Here is a 26563-nt window from a genome sequence, read left to right as displayed (position 1 = left end):
CCCACCTCTTTAACATTGCTTTTGACTCGTAACCACTTGTAACCACTCGCCTCCACCTACCCTCCTCTCTTCCTTCCCGTTCACATTAATTGATTTGATTTGCTTACTTTATTTATTTTTTGTCTATTAGATTGTAAGCTCTTTGAGCAGGGACTGTCTTTCTTCTATGTTTGTACAGCGCTGCGTATGCCTTGTAGCGCTATAGAAATGCTAAATAGTAGTAGTAGTAGTAGCACTATAGAAATTATAAGTAATAAGTAGTAGTAGTAGGATCAGTGGGTCCTGGACCTGATCAGAGAAGGTTACCGATTGGAATTTGGTGCCCCAGTGAGAGATGCTTTTTTAGAGCCCTGATGCGGCACTGCAGTCAAACGGGCGGAGGTAGAGGAGACCTTGCAAGTCTTGCTGCATCTAGGAGCAGTGACCCTGGTGCCTCCTGCCGAACGCGGCTGTGGTCGCTACTCCTTTTATTTTGTGGTGCCTCAAAAAGGCAGGTCTTTCAGACCGATCCTCAACTTACGAAGAGTCAATGAGGCCCTAAGAGTGTGTCACTTTCGCATGGAAACCCTGCACTCTATCATTGTGGCGGTACAGCCAGGAGAGTTTCTCATGTCTCTGGACCTAATAGAAGCGTATTTACACATTCCTATTTGGCCTCCACATCAGCGGTTTCTCCGGTTTGCTGTGTTGGGCCAACATTTCCAGTTTCGGGCCTTGCCTTTCGGTCTAGCCACAGCTCCCCGTACCTTTTCCAAGGTATTGGTGGTGGTAGCTGCCTTTCTCAGGCGAGAGGGTATCAGAGTTCACCCTTATCTTGACAACTAGCTCATCAGAGCGGATTCGGCAGACGAAAGCCGTCTTGCCACAGCCAGAGTGGTTACAGTCCTGCAGACTCTGGGCTAGGTGGTCAATATACCCAAACGTCACCTGACCCCCTCTCAGTCTCTCGAGTATTTCGGGGTCCGGTTCAACACGGCCTCGGGTTTGTCTTTCTCCCCGACCACAGGCGATGCAGGCTTCAGAAACAGGTCCGTCTGCTCCTGCGGATGCCTCGCCCTCGAGCTTGGGACTTTGTTCAGCTACTGGGGTCAATGATGGCCACCATGGAGGTGGTTCCCTGGGTGAGAGATCATATGAGGCCACTGCATATTGCTCTGCTCCAACAATGGTCTCCGGTCTCCCAGGAATACCAATGCAGACTAACGTGGCTCCCTGCGGCCCGGCACAGTATGGATTGGTGGCTGTCCGACAGGATGCTGCGACAGGGAATGCCGCTCGCGCTTCCTTCTTGGTGCCTGGTCTTAACAGATGCCAGCCTTTCGGGCTAGGGAGCTCATTGCCAGGGAAGCTAAAATAACACGTCTTCCCTATTTTTAAAAGGACTGATATGAGAGATCACGTGATGTGCTGAAGGGAGCAGAGGTGAAAAAGCTTCCCTCTTAGGCCGAACCCTCCCATCCGCCACTAAAAGATCGCTGACTCGACCTCCTCCATCAAATCCTGGGCGAGAGGGATGCGCGAGTACATGGACCACTTTGCTACTCGCTTAGACCCGAAAATGCCACCAAAATCTGCAAAGAAAGAAGCGGAAAAGCCCCGCGCGGCGGAACTCAAAATGGCGGCGAGCCCTCCGCCTGAAGCGTCAGCAATGATGTTCTCCCCGCCGCAGCTCCAGCAACTGACAGAGGCTGTACTACTACTACTACTAACTAACATTTCTAAAGCGCTACTAGGGTTACGCAGCGCTGTACAATTTAAACATAGAAGGACAGTCCCTGCTGAAAGAGCTTACAATCTAAAAGACAAGAGAACAATCTAAAGACAAATGTACAATCTAGAGGACGAGTTAATCTGATAGGGTGGATAGATTGGGGCATTCTATATTTCTCAAGCGGTTAGGCGCCGAAGGCAGCATTGAAGAGGTGAGTGTTAAACAGAGATTTGAAGATGGGTAGGGAGGGGGCAAGGTGTATGGGTAAAGGAAGATTGTTCCAGGCATAGGGTGAGGCAAGGCAGAATGAGCGGAGCTTGGAGTTGGCAGTGGTGGAGAAGGGTACTGAGAGAAGGGCTTTGTCCTGTGAGCAGAGGTTACGGGCGGGAACATAGGGGGAGATGAGGGTGGAGAGGTAGTGAGGAGCCGCAGACTGAGTGCATTTGTAGGTAAGGAGGAGGAGCTTGAATTGTATGTGATATCTGATCGGAAGCCAATGAAGTGATTTGAGGAGAGGGGTGATATGAGTATATCGGTTCTGGCGGAATATAAGACGTGCAGCAGCGTTCTGAATGGATTGAAGGGGGGATAGATGGCTGAGTGGGAGGCCGGTGAGGAGTAAGTTGCAGTAATCAAGGCGAGAGGTAATGAGAGCGTGGACGAGAGTTCTGGTGGTGTGCTCAGAGAGGAAAGGGTGAATTTTGCTGACGTTGAAGAGGAAGAAGCGACAGGTCTTGGCAGTCTGTTGGATATGCACAGCGAAGGAGAGGGAGGAGTCGAAGATGACTCCGAGGTTGCGGGCAGATGGGACGGGGAGGATGAGGGTGTTATCAACTGAGATAGAGAGTGGAGGAGGAGGAGAGGTGGGTTTAGGAGGAAAGACGAGGAGCTCGGTCTTGGACATGTTCAGCTTCAGGTGGCGGTTGGACATCCATGCCGCAATGTCGGATAAACAGGCCGATACCTTGGCCTGGGTCTCCGTGGTGATGTCAGGTGTGGAGAGGTATAGCTGGGTGTCATCAGCATAAAGATGATACTGAAAACCATGAGATGAGATCAGCGAGCCCAGGGAAGAGGTGTAGACCCACAATTACAAACTAGAACGCGCATGGAACAAAAAGAAAGATGAACAAACACTAAATGCCTGGAAACTACTTCGGAGGAAATACAAATACACCATAAAACAGACCAAAAGACTACATTACAAAACAATGATTGGACCAAACTACAAAGACACACACAAACTCTTCTACCTTGTGAATAAACTGCTAGACACCACACCACAAGACATACCAAGTGTTGACAACCTTGCGAAATACGTCAAAGAGAAAATTATACAACTACGACAAAAAATACCCGCCAGCCCTATTGAATACGCCACACTCCTAGATTGTCTAGACCCAAAAGACGGAATATACCCAGCAGACAGAACCTGGACCGAATTCGAATTACTATCAGAAGACCTCATCTCTGAAACACTCAAAAAACATAGTAACATAGTAGATGACGGCAGAAAAAGACCAGCACGGTCCATCTAGTCTGCCCACGATAAACTCATATGTGTATACCTTACCTTGATTTGTACCTGTCTTTTTCAGGGCACAGACCGTATAAGTCTGTTCAGCAGTATTTCCCGCCTTCCAACCACCAGTCCCGCCTCCCATCACCGGCTCCAGCACAGACCCCGTATAAGTCTGCCCTCCCCTATCCTAGCCTCTCAACCACCAACCCCTCTTCACCCCGCCACCCAATTTCAGCTAAGCTTCTGTGGATCCATTCCTTCTGCACAGGATTCCTTTATGCCTATCCCACGCATATTTGAATTCCGTTACCGTTTTCATCTCCACCACCTCCCATGGGAGGGCATTCCAAGCGTTCACCACCCTCTCCGTGAAGAAATACTTCCTGACATCTTTCCTGAGTCTGCCCCCCTTCAATCTCATTTCATGTCCTCTCGTTCTACCGCCTTCCCATCTCCGGAAAAGATTCATTTGCGGATTAATACCTTTCAAATATTTGAACGTCTGTATCATATCACCCCTGTTCCTCCTTTCCTCCAGAGTATATACATGTTCAGGTCAGCAAGTCTCTCTTCATATGTCTTGGAACGCAACTCCCATACCATCCTCGTAGCTTTTCTTTGCATCGCTTCCATTTTTTTAACATCCTTCGCAAGGTACGGCCAAGTAAGATTCGCCAAATCTTACTGCAAACTAGATACATGCCCAAACAACCTCATGAAATCAGCTCCTCAATAATTCATAACAGACCTAACGAACCATGTAAACTCCATGCTACAAAACGGACTCTTCCCAAAAGAAAAAGGAAAAATTCTACTTACCCCAATACCCAAAGACACAAAGAAAAATGCAAGCGAAATAACTAACTATAGACCAGTAGCATCCATACCACTAATAACCAAAATAACTGAAGGGATGGTAACAAAACAACTTACAAATTACCTAAACAAGTTCTCAATACTGCATGATTCCCAATCAGGATTCCGATCGAATCACAGCACAGAAACAGTATTAATTACCCTAATGACTAAATTTAAACAAATGATTGCAACCGGTAACAATATACTCCTCCTACAATTCGACATGTCAAGTGTCTTTGATATGGTCGACCACGAAATCCTACTACACATACTTGAATATTTCGGCATCGGAGGCAATGTCCTAAACTGGTTCAAGGGGTTCCTAATCTTGCGCTCATACCAAGTGACATCGCACTCAACTATGTCAGCAGAATGGACACCAGAATGTGGAGTACCACAAGGATCACCCCTATCACCAACTATTTTCAACCTAATGATGATACCCTTGGCAAAACTTCTATCAAAACATAACCTTAACCCATACATATACGCCGGCGATGTAACAATATACATCCCATTCAAACACGACATCAAAGAAATCTTTAACGAAATCAAGAGTGGAGGAGTGGCCTAGTGGTTAGGGTGGTGGACTTTGGTCCTGGGGAACTGAGTTCGATTCCCAGCACAGGCAGCTCCTTGTGACTCTGGGCAAGTCACTTAACCCTCCATCACCCACCGCATTGAGCCTGCCATGAGTGGGAAAGCGCGGGGTACAAATGTAACAAAAAAAAAACAAACAAACCAAAGCTTACACATCATGAACACCTGGGCAGATGCATTTCGATTGAAACTGAATGCAGAAAAAACTCAATGCCTGATACTTACCTCCCAATACAACACGAAAGAATTTACAGCAATAAACACACCAAAACTAAATCTACCAATTTCAAAAACCTTAAAAATCCTTGGAGTCACCATTGACTGCCACCTAACACTTGAAACTCACGCAAACAACACAACCAAAAAGATGTTCTACTGCATGTGGAAATTGAAAAGAATAAGACCATTCTTCCCAAGATCCGTCTTCCGCAGCCTAGTGCAATCACTCGTACTCAGCCATCTGGACTATTGCAACTCACTATATGCAGGTTGTAAAGAACAAACACTGAGGAAACTTCAAACAGCCCAGAACACAGCAGCCAGACTCATCTTTGGGAAACCAAAATACGAAAGTGCGAAACCCCTACGAGAGAAGTTACACTGGCTGCCACTCAAGGAACGCATTACTTTTAAAGTATGCACACTAGTCAACAAAATTATCCATGGTGAAGCCCCAGCCTACATGTCTGACTTAATAGACCTACCACCCAGAAACGCTAAAAGATCATCCCGAACTTTCCTCAACCTCCACTTCCCTAATTGCAAAGGCATAAAATACAAAATGCTGCACGCACCAACCTTCTCTTATATGAGCACGCAATTCTGGAATAAATTACCACGAAATCTGAAAACGAACTATGAATTAACCGACTTCCGTAAACTATTTAAGACTTATCTCTTTGAAAAAGTCTATCGAAAAGATCAAAACACATGAAGTCCACAAACACTGTAAACAATGCAGCAATACATCCTCCTCGGTACTACTATCCCCCGTAACTTCAACAAACTTAAACCTAAATTTTACAGGTAAAAAACATTAAGCCCGAAAGTTCTCCTGCTAATGTTCTGTTGCCCTACCAGTATCCGTTGTTCTTCTAGTGTTCAATCGTCTTTCTCCATTGTTTTACTCCCCTTAACGATACCTGGACCTTGTTCTAACTTAACTCCTCCAAATGTAACCATAATTGTGTTGTAACAAATTGTACTTCCATCATTACAATGTACTGTAAGCCACACTGAGCCCGCAAATAGGTGGGAAAATGTGGGATACAAATGCAATAAAATAAATAAATAAATATGATCAAAATTCATAACTTTATACACAAGGTGGAAATCCTTAGAGGAGCGCGACTGAAGCAAGATACACTGACTTTTGAAGGCTCACCAGTCAAAATCTTCCAAGATTATTCCATTGCTCTACAAGAACGGCGAAGAGCCTATGGACGAGTATGCCAAGCGCTAGTGGAAGCGAATAAAAAATTCATGCTAATTTATCCTGCCACGCTGACAGTAAATCATCAGAGCAAGTGGTATACATTCGCGACTCCAAAAGAAGCGCAAGAATGGCTGGCAGAGACACTAAATAAATAAGTGCAAGGTCAGCTTCTAAAGGAACGAGAGGCCTGAGAGACCCGCGCTGCTACAGAGTAAAGCACTGGGGCAGGCACATCAAATTGGAGGTACCAAGTAAAATTAAATAACTTCCACATATGGCGGGGGAGGGGGAAGCCTCACATCATTGATCCCACTATCTTTCTTACCCGGTAGGTCGGGGGGATAGATTGGAGGCACAGGGTAAGGGACAGGGGAGGGGGTTGGGGCAAAGGGAGGGCAGCAGGTAGGACAGAGAAACATTTGGGAGAGACGACCATTAGTAATGACCACAATCCACAATCTTGCAAAGAAGTCCAATACCAAGGCGGGAGGGTCCTGGAAGAGCAGAGCCGCATACAGAACCTCAGGTGAGGCTGGGCACCTGGGGAAGCGCAGATGGAATATACCACAGCAGATAGACACCCACAGTATAAAAAAAAAGCATTAAGACTACACGCTTTGCCTCCTGGAATGTGGGAGGTATAACAACCCCGATAAAGCGGGCAAAAATCCTAGCGAGTCTTAAGAGGCTTAATGTTGATATAGGATGTCTCCAGGAGACCAGGCTAACCGCAGAAGAACATGACAAACTGAAGAGTCAGTGGGTGGGTGAGGTTCATGCGGCATCCTCCGGAGATTGCAGGGGTGGGGTGGCAGTGCTGATCCGAAAGGGGATAGCCGCAAAATCAGAGCTAGTGAGAGCAGACCCTAATGGACGCTTTATCCTAGTATGGCTATGGGTTAAACAAAGGGATTTCTTAATACTGGGAGTATATGGCCCTAATGTATATGATGCAACGTTCTACCCGAGCCTGGTACAGCTGTGCCTCCCATTTAAATCCGCGCAGCTTCTAGTGATGGGGGACTTTAACCTGGTTGCAGACCCCAATATTGACTGCTCAAACCCGAGGGGGGCCTCAAGAGGGGGGCATAGGGCACATGATCTCTCATTTTTCCAGCGTCCCCTTAACCTAGTAGACACGTGGCGCTGTTTGCATCTGGGGGAGCGCGACTTCACCCTCTCCAGGGCGCATGGCATGCTTTCTAGGTTAGATTACATCTTAATGGCCCATCCAGCGTTTTCATGGGTGCTAGCCTCTGAGATAGGCCCAGAAGAGATTTCGGACCACTCCATGGTGTGGATTGATGTAGAAGTACCCACATACTATCAGCAGGCTCGAAGCTGGCGGTTCCCGGGCTACCTTTCTCAGAATAGCGAATTCCAAGAATTTCTCAGGCAGAAGTGGGAGGAATAACTTCATAATAATAAAGAACATGCAGACCAGCCCGATCTGTTATGGAGCGCAGCCAAGGCAGTTCTAAGAGGAAAGATCATTGCTTTTACCCATGCTAAAAACAAACCATAGCAATAGAAAGATTAGAACAAAGCTTAAGGAAAGCCAAATCTAAGCATATCAAACATCCGACATCAGACTAGAGAGCAGCTAAGAGCCATACAGGTGACGCTCAATGCCTTACTGCATGAATGAGGCCAGAGATTCCTAGCTCTTCAGAAGCACAAATTTCGTAGATTTGGAAATAGATCGGGAGCGATGCTAGCCAATTTAGTCAAGGCATGGGGGCCTGGTAAACCGATAGTGGCGCTCAGAGATGCGGCTGGGAACATACACAATAAGAGCGAAGAGATAGTAGAAATTCTTACTAAATTCTTTTCCACCCTATACAGCCCCTCTAGAGAACTGGACGAGGCGCAGATAACAAAATTCTTAGAGTAGGCGGGCCTACCAAAACTGTCAGAGGGGGAGCAAACGTGGACTTGGGAACAAATTTGTCACCACAGACAATGCAGGAATATATCCTCTCAATCCATAAATCCTCCAAGATGATCTTATACAGTGAAATGGAATATAAATTTGCACTGAAGACCTACATACCACCGAAGAGGGCATTCCACATGGGGATTTCCACAGATGGAGCATGCCCTAAGTGTGGGGCGCAAGGAGCAACACTAGGTCACATGTTTTGGGCGTGCCCTAACATCCAAAGATTTTGGAACCTGCTTACCCAGTCGACATCACGGATGTGGGGTGCAACATGGAAGAAGGGGCCCCAGATGCTGTTTGGGCGGCCAATGTTGGTGCGCCCAGCCCCAACAGGTTTTAAGAGTTTCACCCACAGGGCCATAATGACTGCTAAAAAACTAATCCTCACTGAGTGGATTATAACAAAAGCTCCCACCCTACAACAGTGGCGCGGCTCGATGATGGAATATATGAAATTCGAAAGGAGAATGGCGGACTATAAGGGGGACCGGAGAGTCACAGAAAAGGACCTCATTTTGGCAGACCATACCCACCGGGGGTAGAGGACGGATCTTGAATATGTGATCAGCTGAGTGGACATTACCATATGAGTGCAGAATGGTCATTATCATAAGGAGGGGTGGAGAAGGGAAGGGGTGGTGGGGGGGAAGGGGGAGAATAGGGGGCGAAGTTCTTAAATAGATATGCTTAGGAAAGACATAAGTTTAGCAACACTAAGACTATAAGGATCTATGGGATACCACAAGAAGTAGATGTATGGTAGTAAAGTGATGTACGTAATATTCCCAGACTTAGTGTTGTTATGTCTGTAGATCTTGGTATTCACAGGATCATTGATGTATAAGAGTCAATGTATTCAATGTTCCCTTATGTGAAAATTAATAAACAAACTTGAAAATTAAAGGACTGATATTCAGTGCTGTTGAAAATCTGCAGAATCCACTGTAGCACTATTGGGTTAATGCCAGGGCGGAGTCAGGCAGATCTGGAAATTATCCAGGAAATCAATGATATTCAATGCCAGTGACCAAATAACTATCCAGGCAAGTAGGAAGTCAGAAACAGGTGTCCTAATTTCCCAGCTATTTATCTAGATCCTGGTTCTGAATATTGGCCACACCTGACTAACTTCTGGTGGCCAGGCAAGACCTAGATATTCACTGACCAATATTCAAAGCAATTTAAGTGGGCAGCAGAGGTTCTTGCCCACTTAAATTGCTCGTTACCCCCTAACTTCAATATTCAATGGCACTAAAGTAGGCAGTGCTGCTGAATATTGCCTCTGGCCGCCACAAAAAAAGGGGGCAAGTCAGGGGCAGTACAGGGGGCGCCGTTAGGGAGGAGCCTGGGGATATGCAGTTGCAGGTGCTGGTGCTGGTGCTGGCACCTGCATAACTAAGTGGCCTAATTTAGAACAGCTCAAAAGCTGTCCTAAATTAGGCCAGTTAGCTATGTACATGCCGGCACTAAATATCAGTGGACAGCTGCATAACACTTTTTTATATAACCTCTCCGATGCCCCTCCTGGACCACTGACAAAGCCCCATCCTTCCCTCCTCCTCTCTCAGCCCACCACCATCCCCCTACCTACTCTCATCATCTAGGTAGTCATCATCTAGGTAGGCCTCCCTGGGCCTATCTGATGTCCCTGGAGGTCTGTGGGGGTTGCTGGGGCCGGAGCGAAGTCCACTCATTCCTGCCCCTTGTGGCTTCCCTGAAAAAATGGCTGCTGTGACCTAAGCCCTAAGTTATTTTGTTCGTGACAGTTTGTTATTGAAATATCCTGCGTTTAAAAATCTTCGATTCAAGAGTCAACTAGGCTCTATGTTTTCTTTTCAAGCAGTTGTTATTTGTAATAATTTACTGGGTACAGTTCAAACAGTTTAAAATTATATGCATTTATGTAACAGGCTGAAAACTTTTTATTTGATAATTATGATGGTTAAAATTTTATTTTTTATTATTAATTATGTAAATTGCTCATTTTTTGAGTTTCTTTTCATGTAAACTGCCTGGAACCTCCTGTTGGGATAGAGCAGTATATAAGACATGAATTAGATTAGAATAGATTAGAGTAGGTTTTGTTTAATAGGAAATATATTTATGTTTGTACAGGAAGCGAGGGGTCTTTAGCGTAGTAAGCAGTATGAATTAGTGCATGACATTGATAACAGTTATTTCTTGGCTGTGACGCTGTGCACTGTGGTGCTGCTTGCCATAGAAGGGGCAGAAAACAGGTGGAGAATGGGTGGGTTACCTCAACCGAGCGTGAGTCCTCCAATTACATTGCTGCCAGTAGGGGGTGGCACTTCAATTTGTGTTTTCAATTGCCAAGGACAAGCAGGTTCCCTGGAGTCCTGCAGAGCTTGCCTGTCTCTCACTACTGAAAATATGTTAGTGAAAACAGCACCTCCCACTAGCAGGACTGTAGATGGAGAACTGCTGCTCAGATTAGAGGGAACAGTGGCATCAATACACTTACCACTTCTTGAAGAGGAGGCGGTAAGTGTATCACTCTACTGGGGATGGCCTTACCAGGGCCGCCGAAAGGGGGGGGGGGCAAAATTCCCCGGCGCCAGGGTCTCTCTCTGCTTCTGACAGGACCGAGTGATCGCATCCCGACAGGAGCAGGAGAGAGAAAACTCCGGCGCCGCGGCCAGGCCTCCCTTGGAGACTGGGGAGGACCCAGAGGAACACCTCCAGCGCTTCTCTTCTGCCCAGCTGAGCGACTGCTTTTCTCTCAGGCACGCATGCTCGATTTTCCAAGCATGCTGTGAGAGAAAAAGCAGTTGTAGGGGCAGGCAATCGGCAGAAGTGCAGCGCTGGAGGAAGACGTCTTCAGCTGGCAGGGCCTCAGGATCCCCGCCAGCCACAAGGTATTTCAATTGCGGCAACGATCTGGGGTGGGCAGCAGCAACAATTGTGGGGGACAGCCGCGATCCAGGGGGGTAGTGGCCGTGATCGGGGGGGGGGGCTCCGTGATCGGGGGGGAGGGGCGGCCCTGCCCCTGGGCCCTGTTCAGTCTCTCGGTGGCCCTGGGTCTTACCACAGCAGATGCTTCAATTAAAAGCCCTCCACCCCTCTGATGACATCCTCACCCAAATCCCTCATCCCCTAAGACTCATGGCAACATCCTCCCCAATCCCCCCTTTACCTCACTGTCTCTTACCAGAGGTCCTTGATGGTGACTGGGAGGCAGGAGCAATCTGTGGATGTTCCTGCCTTGTCTCTGTCTGGGGTTCAAAATGGTGGCTCCAACCCCTGGTAGTAATATCACAGTACTATTTCAAGGGGTCAAGCTGCCAAATTTCAGTCATATTCAGACTGATAATCCAAAAGACTTTTTCATTCTTGTGTCCCATGAACCTGACAGCAAACCCTACTTCCATGTCAAAGAGACAGACGCAGTTTTTTTTAATATGCAACTGGGAATTAAAGAGCAGTTCAATGAAATAACTTCTTGTGTTCAGCCAGATCAATAAACCAATAAACTCCTATGACTGGTAATGGATTTTGTTCTTTCTGTGATTAATGCTATTGAGTGCTATAGTTAAAAAATGCTCCAGATACTTACAAATAATCCACCCCAGAAAGGTACACCGCTGAACAGAAAATTGGTCCTAGCCGTAGCAGCCAGAACGATCCCGAAGAAGATCTGGATGAGGCCTATCAGGATCTGGGTGGCCTACCAATGAGACAGGATATCACATTTATTCATGTCAGTATTTATCCAGGGTATATCAGAAAAACAAGCCAACATATTTATGCTAGATATTATAGACTGCTTCTCAACCCCCTCCTGGAGGCACACTTGGAGGGGCATAATCGAATGAAAACGTCTATCTTCATGGGCGTTTATCTCCGAGAACGGGTCCGTGAAGGGGCAGACCGAACCGTATTTAAAAAAAAAATAGACGTCCATGTTTTATTCGACAATTTGTGAGCTGGGCGTTTTTGTTTTTCAGAGATAATGGAAAATGAAAGCGCCCAGCTCAAAAACGAATAAATCCAAGGCATTTGTTCATGGGAGGGGCCAGGATTCGTAGTGCACTGGTCCCCCTCACATGCCAGGACACCAACCGGGCACCCTAGGGGGCACTTTTACAAAAACAAAAAAAAAGGTAAAAGAGCTCCCAGGTGCATAGCACCCTTCCCTTGTGTGTTGAGCCCCCCAAATCCCCCTCAAAACCCACTGCTCACAAGTCTACACCATTACTATAGCCCTAAGGGGTGAAGGGGGTCACCTACATGTGGATACAGTGGGTTTGGGGGGGTTGGACGACTAAGCATTAAGCAGCACAATTGTAACAGGTGGGTGGGGGGGGATGGGCCTGGGTCCACCTGCCTGAAGTCCACTGCACCCCCTAAGAACTGCTCCAGGGACCTGCATACTGCTGCCAGGGAGGTGGGTATGACATTTGAGGGTAAAAATAAAAAGTTGTGAAACATCATTTTTTGTGGTGGGAGGGGGTTAGTGACCACTGGGGGAGTCAGGGGAGGTCATCCCCGATTCCCTCTGGGGGTAATCTGGTCATTTAGGGCACCTTTTGGGGCCTTATTCGTGAAAAAACAGGGTCCAGGAAAAGTGCCCTAAATTCTAGCTACAAACGCATACTTTTTTCCATTATCGGCGAAAGGCGCCCATCTCTGTTCGGGTGATAACCATGCCCCAGTCCCGCCTTCACCACGCCTCTGACACGCCCCCATCAACTTTGTACGCTTCCGCAATGGAGTGCAGTTGAAAACGTCCAAGTTCGGCTTTCGATTATACCGCGTTATTCGTTTTTGTGAGATAAACGTCCATCTCCCGATTTAGGTCGGTACTTGGGCGTTTTTTTTCGTTCGATTATAAGCAGGTTAGCCAGTCAGATTTCAGGATTACCACAAAGAATATATATAAGATTAATTTGAATATATCAGAGAATCATTGCAGCAAATTTCTCATGCGTATTTATTGTGGTAATTGTAAAAACCCTACTGGATGGATGTGCCTCTTGGAGAGGCTTGAGAAGAATTAGTCTAACTGAAATTGAGAAGTAATACAAAACTCAAAATTACCTCAACCATATAAAAATGATAATAACAAAAAAACAAAAATGCAGTAGAAGCCTCACTATAGGGTAATAATCGTTTTATCTGCCTACATTAGTGTTTTGATGCATTAACCATACAAATGTAAACACAAATTTGTGTGCATAATTTTTCCAAGAGAAAATGTGTGCATACTTTTGAATGTGCAAAAAGTATGATTCCCATAGAGTTTTAACCTTTTAAGCAGTATTATTTCTTGAAGTGTATTTCTCTAGCTTGGCCAGCAGGTGGTGCTTGTTAATGTTTAAGACTGTTACAGAGAAATGACTGTTTTTTCTTTAGTCTAACAGAGATAGAAAATGAGATGCAGTATACTTTTGAAAACTTGTTGTCCTGGACTCTGATTAGCCCAGGGGCTCAATTCATCTAGGATGCACTGGCTCCCCCCCCCCCCCCCCCCCCACCAGTCTTAGCCAGGGAGGAGAGAAAGATCTCTTTGCTGAGGCCCTGTGAACAGTTATATTTGATAACTTGTGAGCAGCTATATGTCCTGATCTCCCCAGGTACTATTTAAGTAGTATACAAATATTTAGATAGTGTTATAATTGACCCATGTTTTAGTTACCTGTTACTGTTTTGTTAATGGCACCGTCTCTGTTCATTGTTCTAATTTTTCATGACAATAAACATTTTTAGTTTATTGCCTCTGTTTGTCTGGACTGACTAAGAATCCTGGTAGTTTGTGTGTTGGGTATGTGGGTGTTTTCTAGGAACTGTGGGTCCACTGGGAGTGTGGCACCTTTAACCTAGAAATCACTGGGCATAATTTGAAAGCAAGAGGCTAGCCTAGAGTTGGTGGGAGGAGGGTGCTAGTATAGAGCACAAGCTGCAGGTGCAGATGGGCCTGAGCTGTGCTGGGGATAGACCCTCTAAGTGGCCGCAGGGTAGCTCCAGGCAGGTGGCTAGGCTTTTTGTGACACCATAATTCTATAAAAGTCACCAAGAACTGTGCACACAATTTAATTGAATAATGAGCCAATTAGTGCCAATAATTGGCTTTTCAGCAAGCAATTACTGGTACTAATTAGATTTAATTGGTATTTATGTGCATAAGTTTAGGAACAGGATCTGCAGCTAAATTTTTTACACAGCCCAAGAAAGGGAATGCGGAAATAGGAGGGTCATGGGTGTTTTGGGGGCAGATTGGGGGCATGGTTTTGAGTTACAATGTAGTTGGGGAATGTGTGTAAATTTAGACAAGGGAATTTGAACTACATTTTCATTGGTGCAAATGGCAGCACCTAAATTTACATGTGACTCCTGCTCCTAATCACTATTCAATGAACCGGCCCTAACTTTAAGTGCAGCTTATTGTTCAGTGCCGATTTTTTAGGCACATATATAGAATTCCCCCCATCCCCCGGATTCTATATAGCACACCTAGAGATCCGCACCAAAATCCAAGCGTATTCTATAACAACGTGCACAACATAATTGGCTTAAGAAGTCAATCAGCATTGTTAACAGCACTTAAGCAATAAGGAACCCTAATTGGCAATAATTAGAATTTATGCACACAAATCGCTAAGCGTATTCTGTAACGCACTGCACCTAACTTCTAACACGTGCAGATAAAAAGGGGCATGGTTATAGGCAGGAAAATGGGTATTCCAAAATTTACACATGAAGTTATAGAATATGGCCCTTTGGGCCTGGATTTATGCCATGTTTTCGTTGATGTAAATGGAAGTGTATAGATGTAGGCGCTACGATTGCCGCCTAAGAGTATTCTATATACCTCACCTAAATCTAGGCGTGGCTTATAGAGTTTTTTTAGGTGCCATATATAGAATCCCCCCTATACGAGCACTGTTTGAACACGTACCCCAATCCCACTCTGGGATGCCTCTTTTCACTAGAGTTATGTACACAGATGCACTATGAGCATTTGCTTATCTACACACAGGGAATGCACTTAAGACCTGCTTTATCAGTAAAAATGGCTCTGAAAATTCCTTCCATATATATTTCAATGAATCAAATAGCAAATAAAAGAATATACTACTACTACTACTTATCATTTCTAAAGCGCTACCAGACGTACGCAATGACAGAGAATCTCTCAACAATGGCTCTCAATGGCTCCACAGGACCTAGAAGTCACAGGAGCATTGGAAACTACTTCAGGTAATAATTGTGGCAGATCTATGACTGATGTACTATGTGCCATGAAAGTAAGAAAAATGGTGATATAGCTTTATATTTCTATTTTATATATAATCAAAAGAGAAGTGAGACAAAAGAGAGAGGTTTTTATTTTTGATTTGATGAAGGATAAAGCAGAGATATTCTGAATATGAACAGGGAGATGATTTGAAAGGATCGTTGCAAATAGGGGTCCTGGAAACAGGAAGGAATATCCTGAAATACTGTAAGGTAAGCGGAGTGTTGTTCATAGAGCAGAGTGAAGGAGAAGAGACACAGGGTGAAATTTAAAAAAGAGCAGAGTCATTAGGAGGGTAATTCTGTACAGGGGCACCTATTTTTGACACCAAAATGATGCCTATTTTGAAGCCTATTCTTTGCAGAGAAACTCCTGCTAAATGTCCCTTCATTCCATCTTATTAGACTGAAGGAATATTGTGCATCAATATTTCATGTTGCTAGCCCTTCTCTGTGGAACACACTTCCTTATGAAATCCATGACATTAAACACTATCCGCCTTATTTTCGAAAGAGAAAGACGCCCATATTTCGACCCAAATCGGGAGATGGGCGTCTTTTTCCCGTGGGCGCCCAAATCAGTATAATCGAAAGCCGATTTTGGGCATCTTAAACTGCAATCTGTCGTGGAAATGGCCAAAGTTGACGGGGCATGTCGGAGGCGTGGTGAAGGCGGGACTGGGGCATGTTTATCAGCCAAGGAGAGATGGGTGTCCTTGGCCGATAATCTTAAAAAGAAAGGCGTTTTTAGCGCGAATTTGGGTCACTTTTTTTGGACCCTTTTTTTTCACGAACAAGTCCCAAAAAAGTGCCCTAAATGACCAGATGACCACCAGAGGGAATTGGGGATGAGCACCCCGACTCCCCCAGTGGTCACTAACCCCCTCCCACCAAAAAAAAACAACTTTAACAACTTTTTTTTCCAGCCTGTATGCCAGCCTCAAATGCCATCACAGCAGTATGCAGGTCCCTGGAGCAGTTGTTAGTGGTTGCAGTGGACTTCAGCCAGGTGGACCCAGGCCCACCCCCCCCCCCCTACCTATTACACTTGTGGTGATAAATGGGAGCCCTCCAAACCGCTCCCAATACCCACTGTACCCACATCTAGGTGCCCCCCTTCAGCCATAAGTACTATGGTAATGGTGTAGAGTTGTGGGGAGTGGGTTTTGGGGGGTATTTGGGGGGCTCAGCACCCAAGGAAAGGGAGCTATGGACTTCAGAGGTATTTTACTTTTTTTTTTAATTGTTACAAGTGCCCCCTAGGGTGCCCGGTTGGTGTCCTGGCATGTGAGAGGAACCAGTTCACTACGAATCCTGGCCCCTCCCACGACCCAATGCCTAGGATTTATTCGTTTTTGAGCTGGGCGCCTTCGGTTTCCATTATCGCTGAAAAACAATACCGCCCAGCTCAAATCCACACAAATCCGATGCATTTGCCCAGCAGAAACCGTATTATCGGAAAAAAGATGAACACCCATTTTTTTCGAAAATACGGTTTGTCCCGCCCCTTCATGTACCTGTTCTCGGAGATAGACGCCCATGGAGATGGACATTCGCGTTCGATTATGCCCCTCTATGTACACTTTAGAAAGCATTTCAAAGCATATTTGTTTAGTAAAGTTTTTAACTGATAAGCTCTTTCCCATCATGTCATGAGGAATACTGTATTGTGTTGTTTTTTGATTAAGCTGTTTGCATGTTTTTGTTCTTGTTATTTTAGGTGCTTGTCTCACTCTAATATATTTTCCACTCTTCAGTTGCCCCTTTACAGTTAACCACTAAATCCTACCTTCACTTACCAATCAAAATTATTTTCCTAAAATTATTTATAGTCATTCACTCTCTAGTTCTTATTAATGCAACCTCTAAAGCCTTACCATTGGATATTAACATCATACCAGTCCTTCATTACCACAGAAGACCAAACAAGCCAATTATTTCCTCAAGAACTGCCCGTAATCAGCAAGATTCTTCAATTCCCAACCAACCTTCACAAAAAACAACTGCAGTTTTATCTGAAGCAGAAGATAACCTTACAAACACCACAGCATCAAAAATGCATAATGTAACCAAAATTAAAGCTCAAAATACTAGACAAATCATAAATATACATCCATCATCCCATACAAATGACTTCTACTTACCTATTCAAGTAGGTTATATTAATGCCAGATCAGAAGTAAATAAAGCTGAAATTATCACTGACTGGATTAAGTCTGCCAATTTAGACCTACTCTTCATTACAGAAACTTGGATCCGTGATTCTAAAGATCCCATTATACACGATCTATGCCTTCCTGATTACAAGATATTACACTGGCCTAGAAAGGAGAAAACTGGAGGAGGAATAGCAGCAATCTTTAGATCCAACTTCACTTTTGAACCCATCACAGAAAGCCTCACTCTGTAACTTGAAATTGCCTCTATAAAACTCCATAATCCATCATTCTGTGATCATATAACCTGTATTTTATTTTACAGACCCCCCTGTTACTGGACCCATAGCCACACCACCTTCATGGACTTCATATCCAACTCGTGCATCTATAACCCTAATGTATTATTACTAGGTGATTTAAATCTACATCTGGAGGACTCTACAATTTTTTGCTTGTAAAATACTAAAATGTTTTATCATTATCATGTTTACTTGTTATACTACTATTATGTTCTATCATTATCATGTTACCCCAAATCCTTCTATAATGCTAAATGTATCTTTTCCTAAATGCTTCCACTATTCATGATGTATTGTAAGCCACATTGAGCCTGCAAAGAGGTGGGAAAATGTGGGATACAAATGCAATAAATAAATAAATCAGTACATACTGTGAGCTGGTCATCCTTCCAGGACCTGGCCAGGGTTGACCCTGCTTAGCTTCCTTCACACACAGTCACTGCTGGGCTCTACACTTCTCAGTAATTCACCAGGACTCTGCCTCAGACACAGGGGAGTTCTCTGCCTCCTCTTCTCCTTTCACAAATGTTCACCAACACCAGACTTCTTATAACCAACGGTTTTATTAGTTGCCATTTAACATAACCTTCATGGCTTATTTCTTCTTTAACTCAAACATTTCTTCTTCAACTCAAACATAACAAAAAGGCATTTACTCAGAGTCTTCTAATTAAACCCTTTTCAGACTCAAAGCAGTTCCTCAAACTTTCACAGTTCAAACAGCCAAACAAAAGCTTTTACTTTTCCTTCTCAGAGGGTAGTGCAGCTGTCACCTTTTCAGCAGACAGCTTCCCCAGCGCTTCCATCTCCACCTTCCAGCTTTCCACCATTGTCTTAATAAAGCTGCCTGAAAACCTCTCACACCTGGTTCAATTTCCCAATCAACTCCTGGCTTCTCACTCTCCTGCCTAGAGTCCTTCCCCTGACTCTGATTCCCTTCCTTCTGCAGTGCATTCTGGACCTTGTAGTTTCCTGCCTCCTCACAATGCCAAAGATTGTCTAGACCTTTTTGACATGTGTGACCTTATTCTACCTCCTCCACAACCCACTCATAAAAAGGGTCACTCGCTTGATGCAATTTAGTACAAAATTTCTGATGATCAAAATTTAATCATGTCTGATATTGTCTGGTCTCCTACTCCATGGTCCGACCATTACAAAGCACACTTAACCTTACACTGGCAAAAAAAGGATCAACCTAAATTACAAAACCCTAAAACAATTCTTACTAGAGGAAGGACTGATAATAATACTTTTTGGAAACATATCTATGCCAATAATTGGTCAACACAACACAACTCTGACCTCTTCCTTACAATCTGGGACGATAGATGTAAAATGATCTTAGACGAAATTGCACCACTACGCCCCAAAAAATTACGTACTCGCAACCCATCACCATGGTTCAACGATTTATTGAAAAATTTGAAGTCACAAGCCAGAAAACTTGAAAAGGCATGGTGTAAATCGAAAGATCATAGTAGCTTCAATGCTTGGAAGCAATCCCAAAGAAATTACAAATACGCCATCAAACGTGCTAAAAGAGACTACTACACAAACAAAATTTCAGTGTCTGGTGCAGATATAAAAAAACAATTTCAAATTATAAAACCTCTCCTAAATACTGATCCAGTAACTTCATTACCTACAAACCGTCCTTCTGACCGATTAGCTAATTATTTAAACAACAAAATCAATAATCTTCGCAAGTCGATCTTCCAAGTCACTTCTACTGTATATAACTTTCTTGATGAACTGGACCCAAACCCAATAGAAGTACCAGCAGACCGATATTGGACCACTTTCACCCCTCTTACTAACGAAGAAGTCTCCATGACAACTCCAAACTCTCCAGGTCTTATTGCCAACTTGACCCTTGTCCCAACTACCTTCTGAAAAGCGCTCCAATAAGTTTCATCACTGACCTCACCACTCACTTAAATTTTCTACTCCAACAAGGCTCCTTCCCCACCAGTCATGGTAATATATTACTAACACCAATACCTAAGAACTCCAAGAAACCTGCAAACGATATTACCAACTACCGGCCAATTGCCTCCATTCCCTTAATTACAAAATTGATGAAAAACAGAGTGACCTCGCAGCTCAATGAGTATATTGAAAAGTTCTCCATACTGCATGAATCTCAGTCAGGCTTCCGTTTGGCCCACAGCACAGAAACGGTCCTCATTACCTTAATATCCAAATTTAAACAAGAAATAGCTATTGGGAACCATATCCTTCTTCTGCAATTTGACTTATTCAGTGCCTTTGACATGGTTGATCATACCATCCTGACCAAACTTTTGGACAAACTTGGAATAGGTGGCAACATCATTAACTGGATAAAGGGCTTCATCACTACAAGATTCTACCAAGTCATAGGACCTACAAATATGTCATCTCCATGGCTATCGGAATGCGGAGTGCCATAAGGATCTCCGCTTTCTCCAATACTTTTTAACCTAATGATGATTCCTTTGGCCAGAGCACTATCCAGATATGGCCTTAATCCCATCATTTACGCTGACAACGTCACCATATTCATCCCTTTTAAAACTGACCTATCTGAAATGTCCGACAAAATAAACTCAGGCATGGCCACTTTAACCTCCTGGGCTGACGCTTTCAGGATGAAATTAAATAAATAGAAAACTCAATGTTTAGTCCTATCCTCTCAACATTCTTCACTTATCTCAACTACCCTTAGCACCCCCAGAGGTTAAACTTCCCATATCAGACAATTTGAAAATCCTTGGAGTAACGATTGATAGTCATTTATCATTTGAAAACCATGCTAAAGTCATCAACAAAAAGATGTTTAACATAATGTGGATTTTGAAACGAGTGAAATCATATCTCTCCCTGGACACCTTCCGGAACCTAGTACAATCCACTGTACTCACACACGCAGATTACTGCAACAGTGTTTTTTTAGGTTGTAAGTCCCTAATACTGAAGAAGCTCCAGACTTCCCAAAATACGGCAGCCAGACTAATTTTCGGCAAGTCAAGATTCGACAGTGCAACACCTCTTCGAGAGAAGCTTCACTGCCTCCCCATCAGAGAAAGAATTAACTTTAAAGTCCACACAATGATTTATAAGATACTAACTGTTAAGCCTGTTAAAACGGGCGAGATTTGTGTTTTGGAAAATGTAATAATTCTCACCTCCATCCATCCATGTCCAGCAAATCTCCTCTCTCCCCTGCCCTCCCCCCATGTCCAGCAGCCCTCCTATATCCCCTGGCCTCCCCCCATCCACCAATCATCCTCTCCCCCCTGCCGTCCTCCCATATCCAGCAACCCTCCTCTTTCCCTTGGCCTCCCCCACACCCCGTCCACCAACCCTGCTCTCTCCCATGCCCTCCCCCCATGTCCAGCAACCCTCCTCTCTCCCCCCTGCCCTCCCCCCCATGTCCAGCTACCCTCCTCGCCGCCGCTCCCTCCCCCCTCTGTGCCAGGCCCCCTGCACTGACATGAGAGCGCCTCTCACCTCCGTGTGAAAGCGTGTGGCAAGGCTTTCCTTTATCACTCCTGGGAAGAATAGCCTTGTTTAATATGATGATAGTACCCAGATGGCTATATGTGTTCCAAACCCTGCCACTATATCTTACTAAGTCTGATGAGCAGAAATTAAATAAGATTCTTCAAAAATTTATGTGGCAGGGGAAAAAACCAAGAATAGCAATGTCTATGCTGCAGGTGTCGGTGGAATATGGAGGCCTGGGACTCTTGAACATGCGGCACATGATGATAGCATGTGGGATGAGACATTTGAATGATTGGTTTCGGTCGACGCAATATTTTACACCATCTGATCTCAAGTGAGAGAGATAAAAGATAACCATATAAGCTACCTGTTACATAAATGAAATGGAGAGGAGAACAGCCTTTTGAACATTGCTCAGATACTGCCAGCTGCCAAGGCAACATGGCACTGGTTGTGTCTGTATCACCGATTCTCGGCACACACAACCCCATATCTGCCCATATGTGGAAACCCGGATTTCCCACCAGGAAGAATACATGAAGCATTTTACAGATGGAACAGAAAGGGGTTGGTGTATGTAATGCATGCGCTGGACACAGAAGGAAAGGTCAAGTCGTGGGGGGAGCTGCAAACTCAGTTTTCCCTAAGACCAACTGATTGGTTTCACTACTATCAATTAAAGCATTATATTGATAGCCAGCCTCAAGAGTCACTAATGGAAGATGTCCAAGAGGAATAAGGATCAGCTTTTTTCACTAGGAGCGCAACAAAAGGTTCCTCTAGCCTATTACCATAGACATCTTAAAGATATGGCAGAGGAGCCGAATTTCGCTACTCTGGCGAAAGCGTGGAGTGCAGAGTTAAGGACAACAATCACAGCTGTAATAGTGCGAGAGCAGCTCCTTGGATACAGAAAGACTACAGGACTAGCAAACTATTGGGAAATACAGTACAAATTCACTATGCGAGCACATATTCCGCCCAGGAGGGCATTTCATATGGGACTCTCCCCGGTCGGTGCATGTCCGAAGTGCAAAGAGGAAAGAGCAACGCCGGGCCATATGTTTTGGAATTGCCCGCAGGTCAATAAATTCTGGAAAAAACTAATCAAACAGGTCTCAGCACTTTGGACAATAAGTTGGCATTATGACGCGCGATTGCTGTTGGGGCACCCAAGCTTAGTTCAGCCATTGCAGAGCTTTTGTGCTACGTGCGATCATGGTGGCGAAGAAAACTATTTTGATAGCTTGGCTCTCTCTCGATGGCCCCTCTACGCAGTATTGGAGAGGGCAGATGATACACTTGATGAGAATTGAAAGAATGAACCTGAACTCTCAAAAGCCGATAAACGCAAGAAACTTTCAGTACTGTTGGAATCCTTTTTGGTACCTGCGGCTAGAGGAAATTTAATGAACATTTAAAATTACGAACAAAAAAGGTTGGAGGCCATAAATAGCGTGAATCCTGGGAGAAAGGGAAGGGGGTGGGAGGTTTGGTGGGGGAAGTTGGGGGTGGGGGGGGGGGAAATGTAAAATGTTGATGAAGAGAAAATGTTGTATCTTAAAATGTTTTGTTTGCAAAATGGAAACTATCTCTTCAATAAAATATACTTAAACATAATTGATCTTCACCATAGATGATCTTCACAGAAGCTAAGACAGATTATTTGCCCCACTGTTGGTACTGCTGGATTTCCCAGCAACTGATTTGGTCAATGGATACTCAGTTCTAAATCTACGTCGTTGATGTGCAGTTACCCATACCTATTGACCCAGGCTGATCTACAGCCCTGAGTAAACTGACCACCTGTTTAACAGCTGTTCAAGAATGAGATATAAACAACAAACTTTACTTGAACCCAAGTAAGACTGAGTTCCTAACACAAATGGATACATACCTGATATCAAGCCCTCTTTTTGGAGAAATGAACTCCCCCTTAGATTACAAGTCAGGACCCTTGAGGTGCAACTAGACTCAACACTTATGCTGATCCACCAAATCAAGTAACTTTCAGGAGTTGCTGCTATCATCTGTGACAGCTATGCTGCTTCTCTTCATACATTGAGAATTCAGTTGTTCATGCCATCATAATATCAAGACTAGATTACTGTAATATACTCTAAGTTGATCTGACTATAAAGGGTTTGTACTAGCTCCAGTTGATTCAGAATGCTTCAGCAAGACTGATAAAAGGTTGCAAGCGACATGATCACGTCACGTCATTTGTGCAAAAAGGTCACTGTCTACCAGTACAATACAGGGCTAATTTAAAGCTCTATGTCTGATCTTCAAGGCCCTTAAAGGAAATGGTCCAGTGTACTTGAAGAACAGGATCTTCAAGGTCACTTAAGGTCCTCCCAAGCAGTATCCCTAAACACTCCATCTCCAAAAGACATCACAAAATGCGACACCCACCAAGCGTGCCTTCTCTGGAGTAGCCCCCAGACTCTGGACTGCACTCCCTGAAAGGCTTCACTCCAACATAAGACTATCTCTACTTCAGGAAGCAGGTGAAAGCTTGGCTCTTTCCCAAGCCTTTAATAGAAGAACTTGCTGGTCACACACACACAAATACACACAAGAATTAACACCAACTGTACACACTGTAAAAGAACTTGTTATCCACTCCATATTATGCACTGCTATTTGAATATTTTTTTCTGCTAAAATTCTGTATTGCCTATGCCCTGATTGTTCTTGTTGTACATTGCCTTGGGTGAATCTCTTAAAAAGGCAGTACAAAAATCCTAATAAATTAAATAAAATGGATAATATTTAGCCCAGCTAAATCATTTTGAATATTGATCCCAATATAGATATATAATCATAGTATGATAAGATAATTTTCAAGGTGATGTCTGTTGGTAAAGCAATATTTTATCAATTTACATGCAGGACTGACCAGATGGTATGCATGTACATTTCTGTATGTACAGTCTATTTGTTTATTCACTGTTTGAAGATGTGTTTTTGAGAGTGAGGCTTGCTTTTACATACACACTTCTGAGCATATGCACATAATTTAACCCAGAACACTGGTGCACCCTAAAGACCAGGAGTAAGAGAGAGAGAGAGAGAGAGAGAGAGAGAGTGTGTATGTGTGTTTCGCAAAGTCCCCATAAAAAGATAAGTATGGGCATACTTTTTACCCATACGTGTAGCTATAAAATCACTCCTTAAACAGTAAAGTAACATCAGAGATGTTATATTTGTAGGAGGGAAACTGGGAAGATTAGAGGAAGAGAGGGGAGAAAGGACAAAGCAGAGGATGACAAAATGAACACCACCACCAGGATGACAATGTTAGTATGTGAAATCATGCAGAGAGAGAGAGAGAGAAAGAAAGAGAGAGAGAGAGAGAAAGGGGTTGAAGTGTCCAAAGGAAGAACATAAGAATAGCCTATTTGGTCAGACCAATGATGCAGTGACCAATCCTAGTTACAAATACCTGACAGAACCCCAATTAGTAGCAATATTCCATGCTACCAGTCCCGGGGCAAACAGTGGCTTCCCCCATGTCCATCTCAATAGCAGACTATGGACTTTCCTCCAGGGACTTGTCCAAACATTTTTTAAACCCATATACGCTAACTGCTGTTATCACATCCTCTGGTAACGAGTTCCAAAGCTTAACTATTCTTTGGATGAAAATATATTTCCTCCTATTTGTTTTCAAAGTATTTCCATGTAATTTCATTGAATGTCCCCTGGTCTTTGTACTTTTTGAAAGAGTGAAAAATCGATTCACTTTTACTTGTTCCACACCACTCAGGATTTTATAGACCTCAATCATATCCCCCCTCAGCCATCTTTTTTCCAAGCTGAAGTGCCCTAAACTCTTTAGCCTTTCCTCATATGGGAGGAGTTCCATCCCCTTTATCATTTTAGTCGCTCTTCTTTGAACCTTTTCTAATTCTGCTATATCTTTTTTGAGATACAGCAACCAGAACTGAACACAATACTCAAGGTGAGATCACAACCTGGCGTGATACAGAGACATTATAATACTCTTTCCTAATAATTCCTAGCATCTTTTTTGCTTTTTTGGCTGCCGCACACTGGGCAGAAAATTTCAGAAGAGGAAGACTTATCTTAGAGATTGTGAATGAAAGATCAATTTAAGGAAATCAAAAGGTCAAAAGTGGTAGCAGGTTTGTCACCAGAGTGAGCAATTTAAAAAGCAGCTTGGAAGGAACTTGCAGGAGGGATTTTGGAAAAAGGGACAGACAACAGACACTAAAATATAACAAATATCAGCAGAATGATGATGTTGTGATTGAAGGTGACTAAGAGGGGCATAATCAAAAGGGACGCCCAAGTTTTGCTGAGGACGTCCTTGCAAAATGTCCCAGTGAAGGGGGCGTCCATCTTTTGTTTCGATAATACGGTCGGGGATGCCCAAATCTTGACATTTAGGTCGTCCCTAGAGATGGTCGTCCTTAGACTTGGTCGTTTCTGATTTTCAGCGATAATGGAAACTAAGGACGCCCATCCCAGAAATGACCAAATGCAAGCCCTTTAGTTGTGGGAGGGGCCAGCATTCGTAGTGCACTGGTCTCCCTGACATGCCAGGACACCAACTGGGCACCCTAAGGGGCACTGCAGTGGATTTCAGAAATTGCTCCCAGGTACATAGCTCCCTTACCTTGTGTGCTGAGCCCCCCCAAACCCCACTACCCACAACTGTACACCACTACCATAGCCCTTACAGGTGAAGAGGGGCACCTAGATGTGGGTACAGTGGGTTTGTGGTGGGTTTTGGAAGGCTCACATTTACCACCACAAGTTTAACAGGTAGAGGGGGATGGGCCCACCTGCCTGAAGTGCACTGCACCCACTAAAACTGCTTCAGGGACCTGCAGACTGCTGCAGTGGACCTCAGTATGACATATGAGGCTGGCATGGAGGCTGGCACAAAATATTTTTAAAGATGTTTTTTGAGGGTGGGAGGGGGTTAGTGGCCACTGGGGGAGTAAGGGGAGGTCATCCCCGATGCCTTCTGGTGGTCATCTGGTCAGTTTGGGCACCTTTTGGGGCCTTGGTCATAAGAAAAAAAGGACCAGGTAAAGTCATCCAAGTGTTCGTCAGGGACGCCCTTTTTTTTCGATTATGGGTTGAGGACGCCCTTGTGTTAGGCACACCCAAGTCCCGCCTTCGCTATGCCTCCGACATGCCCCCAGGAACTTTGCTCATCCCCGCGATGGAAAGCAGCTGGGGATGCCGAAAATCAGCTTTTGATTATGCTGATTTGGGCGACCCTGTGAGAAGGGCGCCCATCTTCCGATTTGTGT

General features: G+C 44.3%; 1 protein-coding gene across 1 annotated transcript in view; it reads right to left on the bottom strand.

Moving 5' to 3' along the window:
- LOC115460513 (membrane-spanning 4-domains subfamily A member 8-like) overlaps positions 1-26563 on the bottom strand; it is a 112047-nt gene that overhangs the window by 66538 nt on the left and 18946 nt on the right. The window contains exon 3 of the mRNA XM_030190284.1: positions 11643-11753. Within this exon, the coding sequence (XP_030046144.1) occupies positions 11643-11753 (111 nt within the window). The remainder of the gene's footprint in view (positions 1-11642; positions 11754-26563) is intronic.

Source organism: Microcaecilia unicolor, chromosome 1, assembly GCF_901765095.1.
Source record: "Microcaecilia unicolor chromosome 1, aMicUni1.1, whole genome shotgun sequence".
In the NCBI taxonomy this organism is placed as follows: Eukaryota; Metazoa; Chordata; class Amphibia; order Gymnophiona; family Siphonopidae; genus Microcaecilia; species Microcaecilia unicolor.
This window is presented reverse-complemented; position numbering and strand designations above follow the sequence as displayed.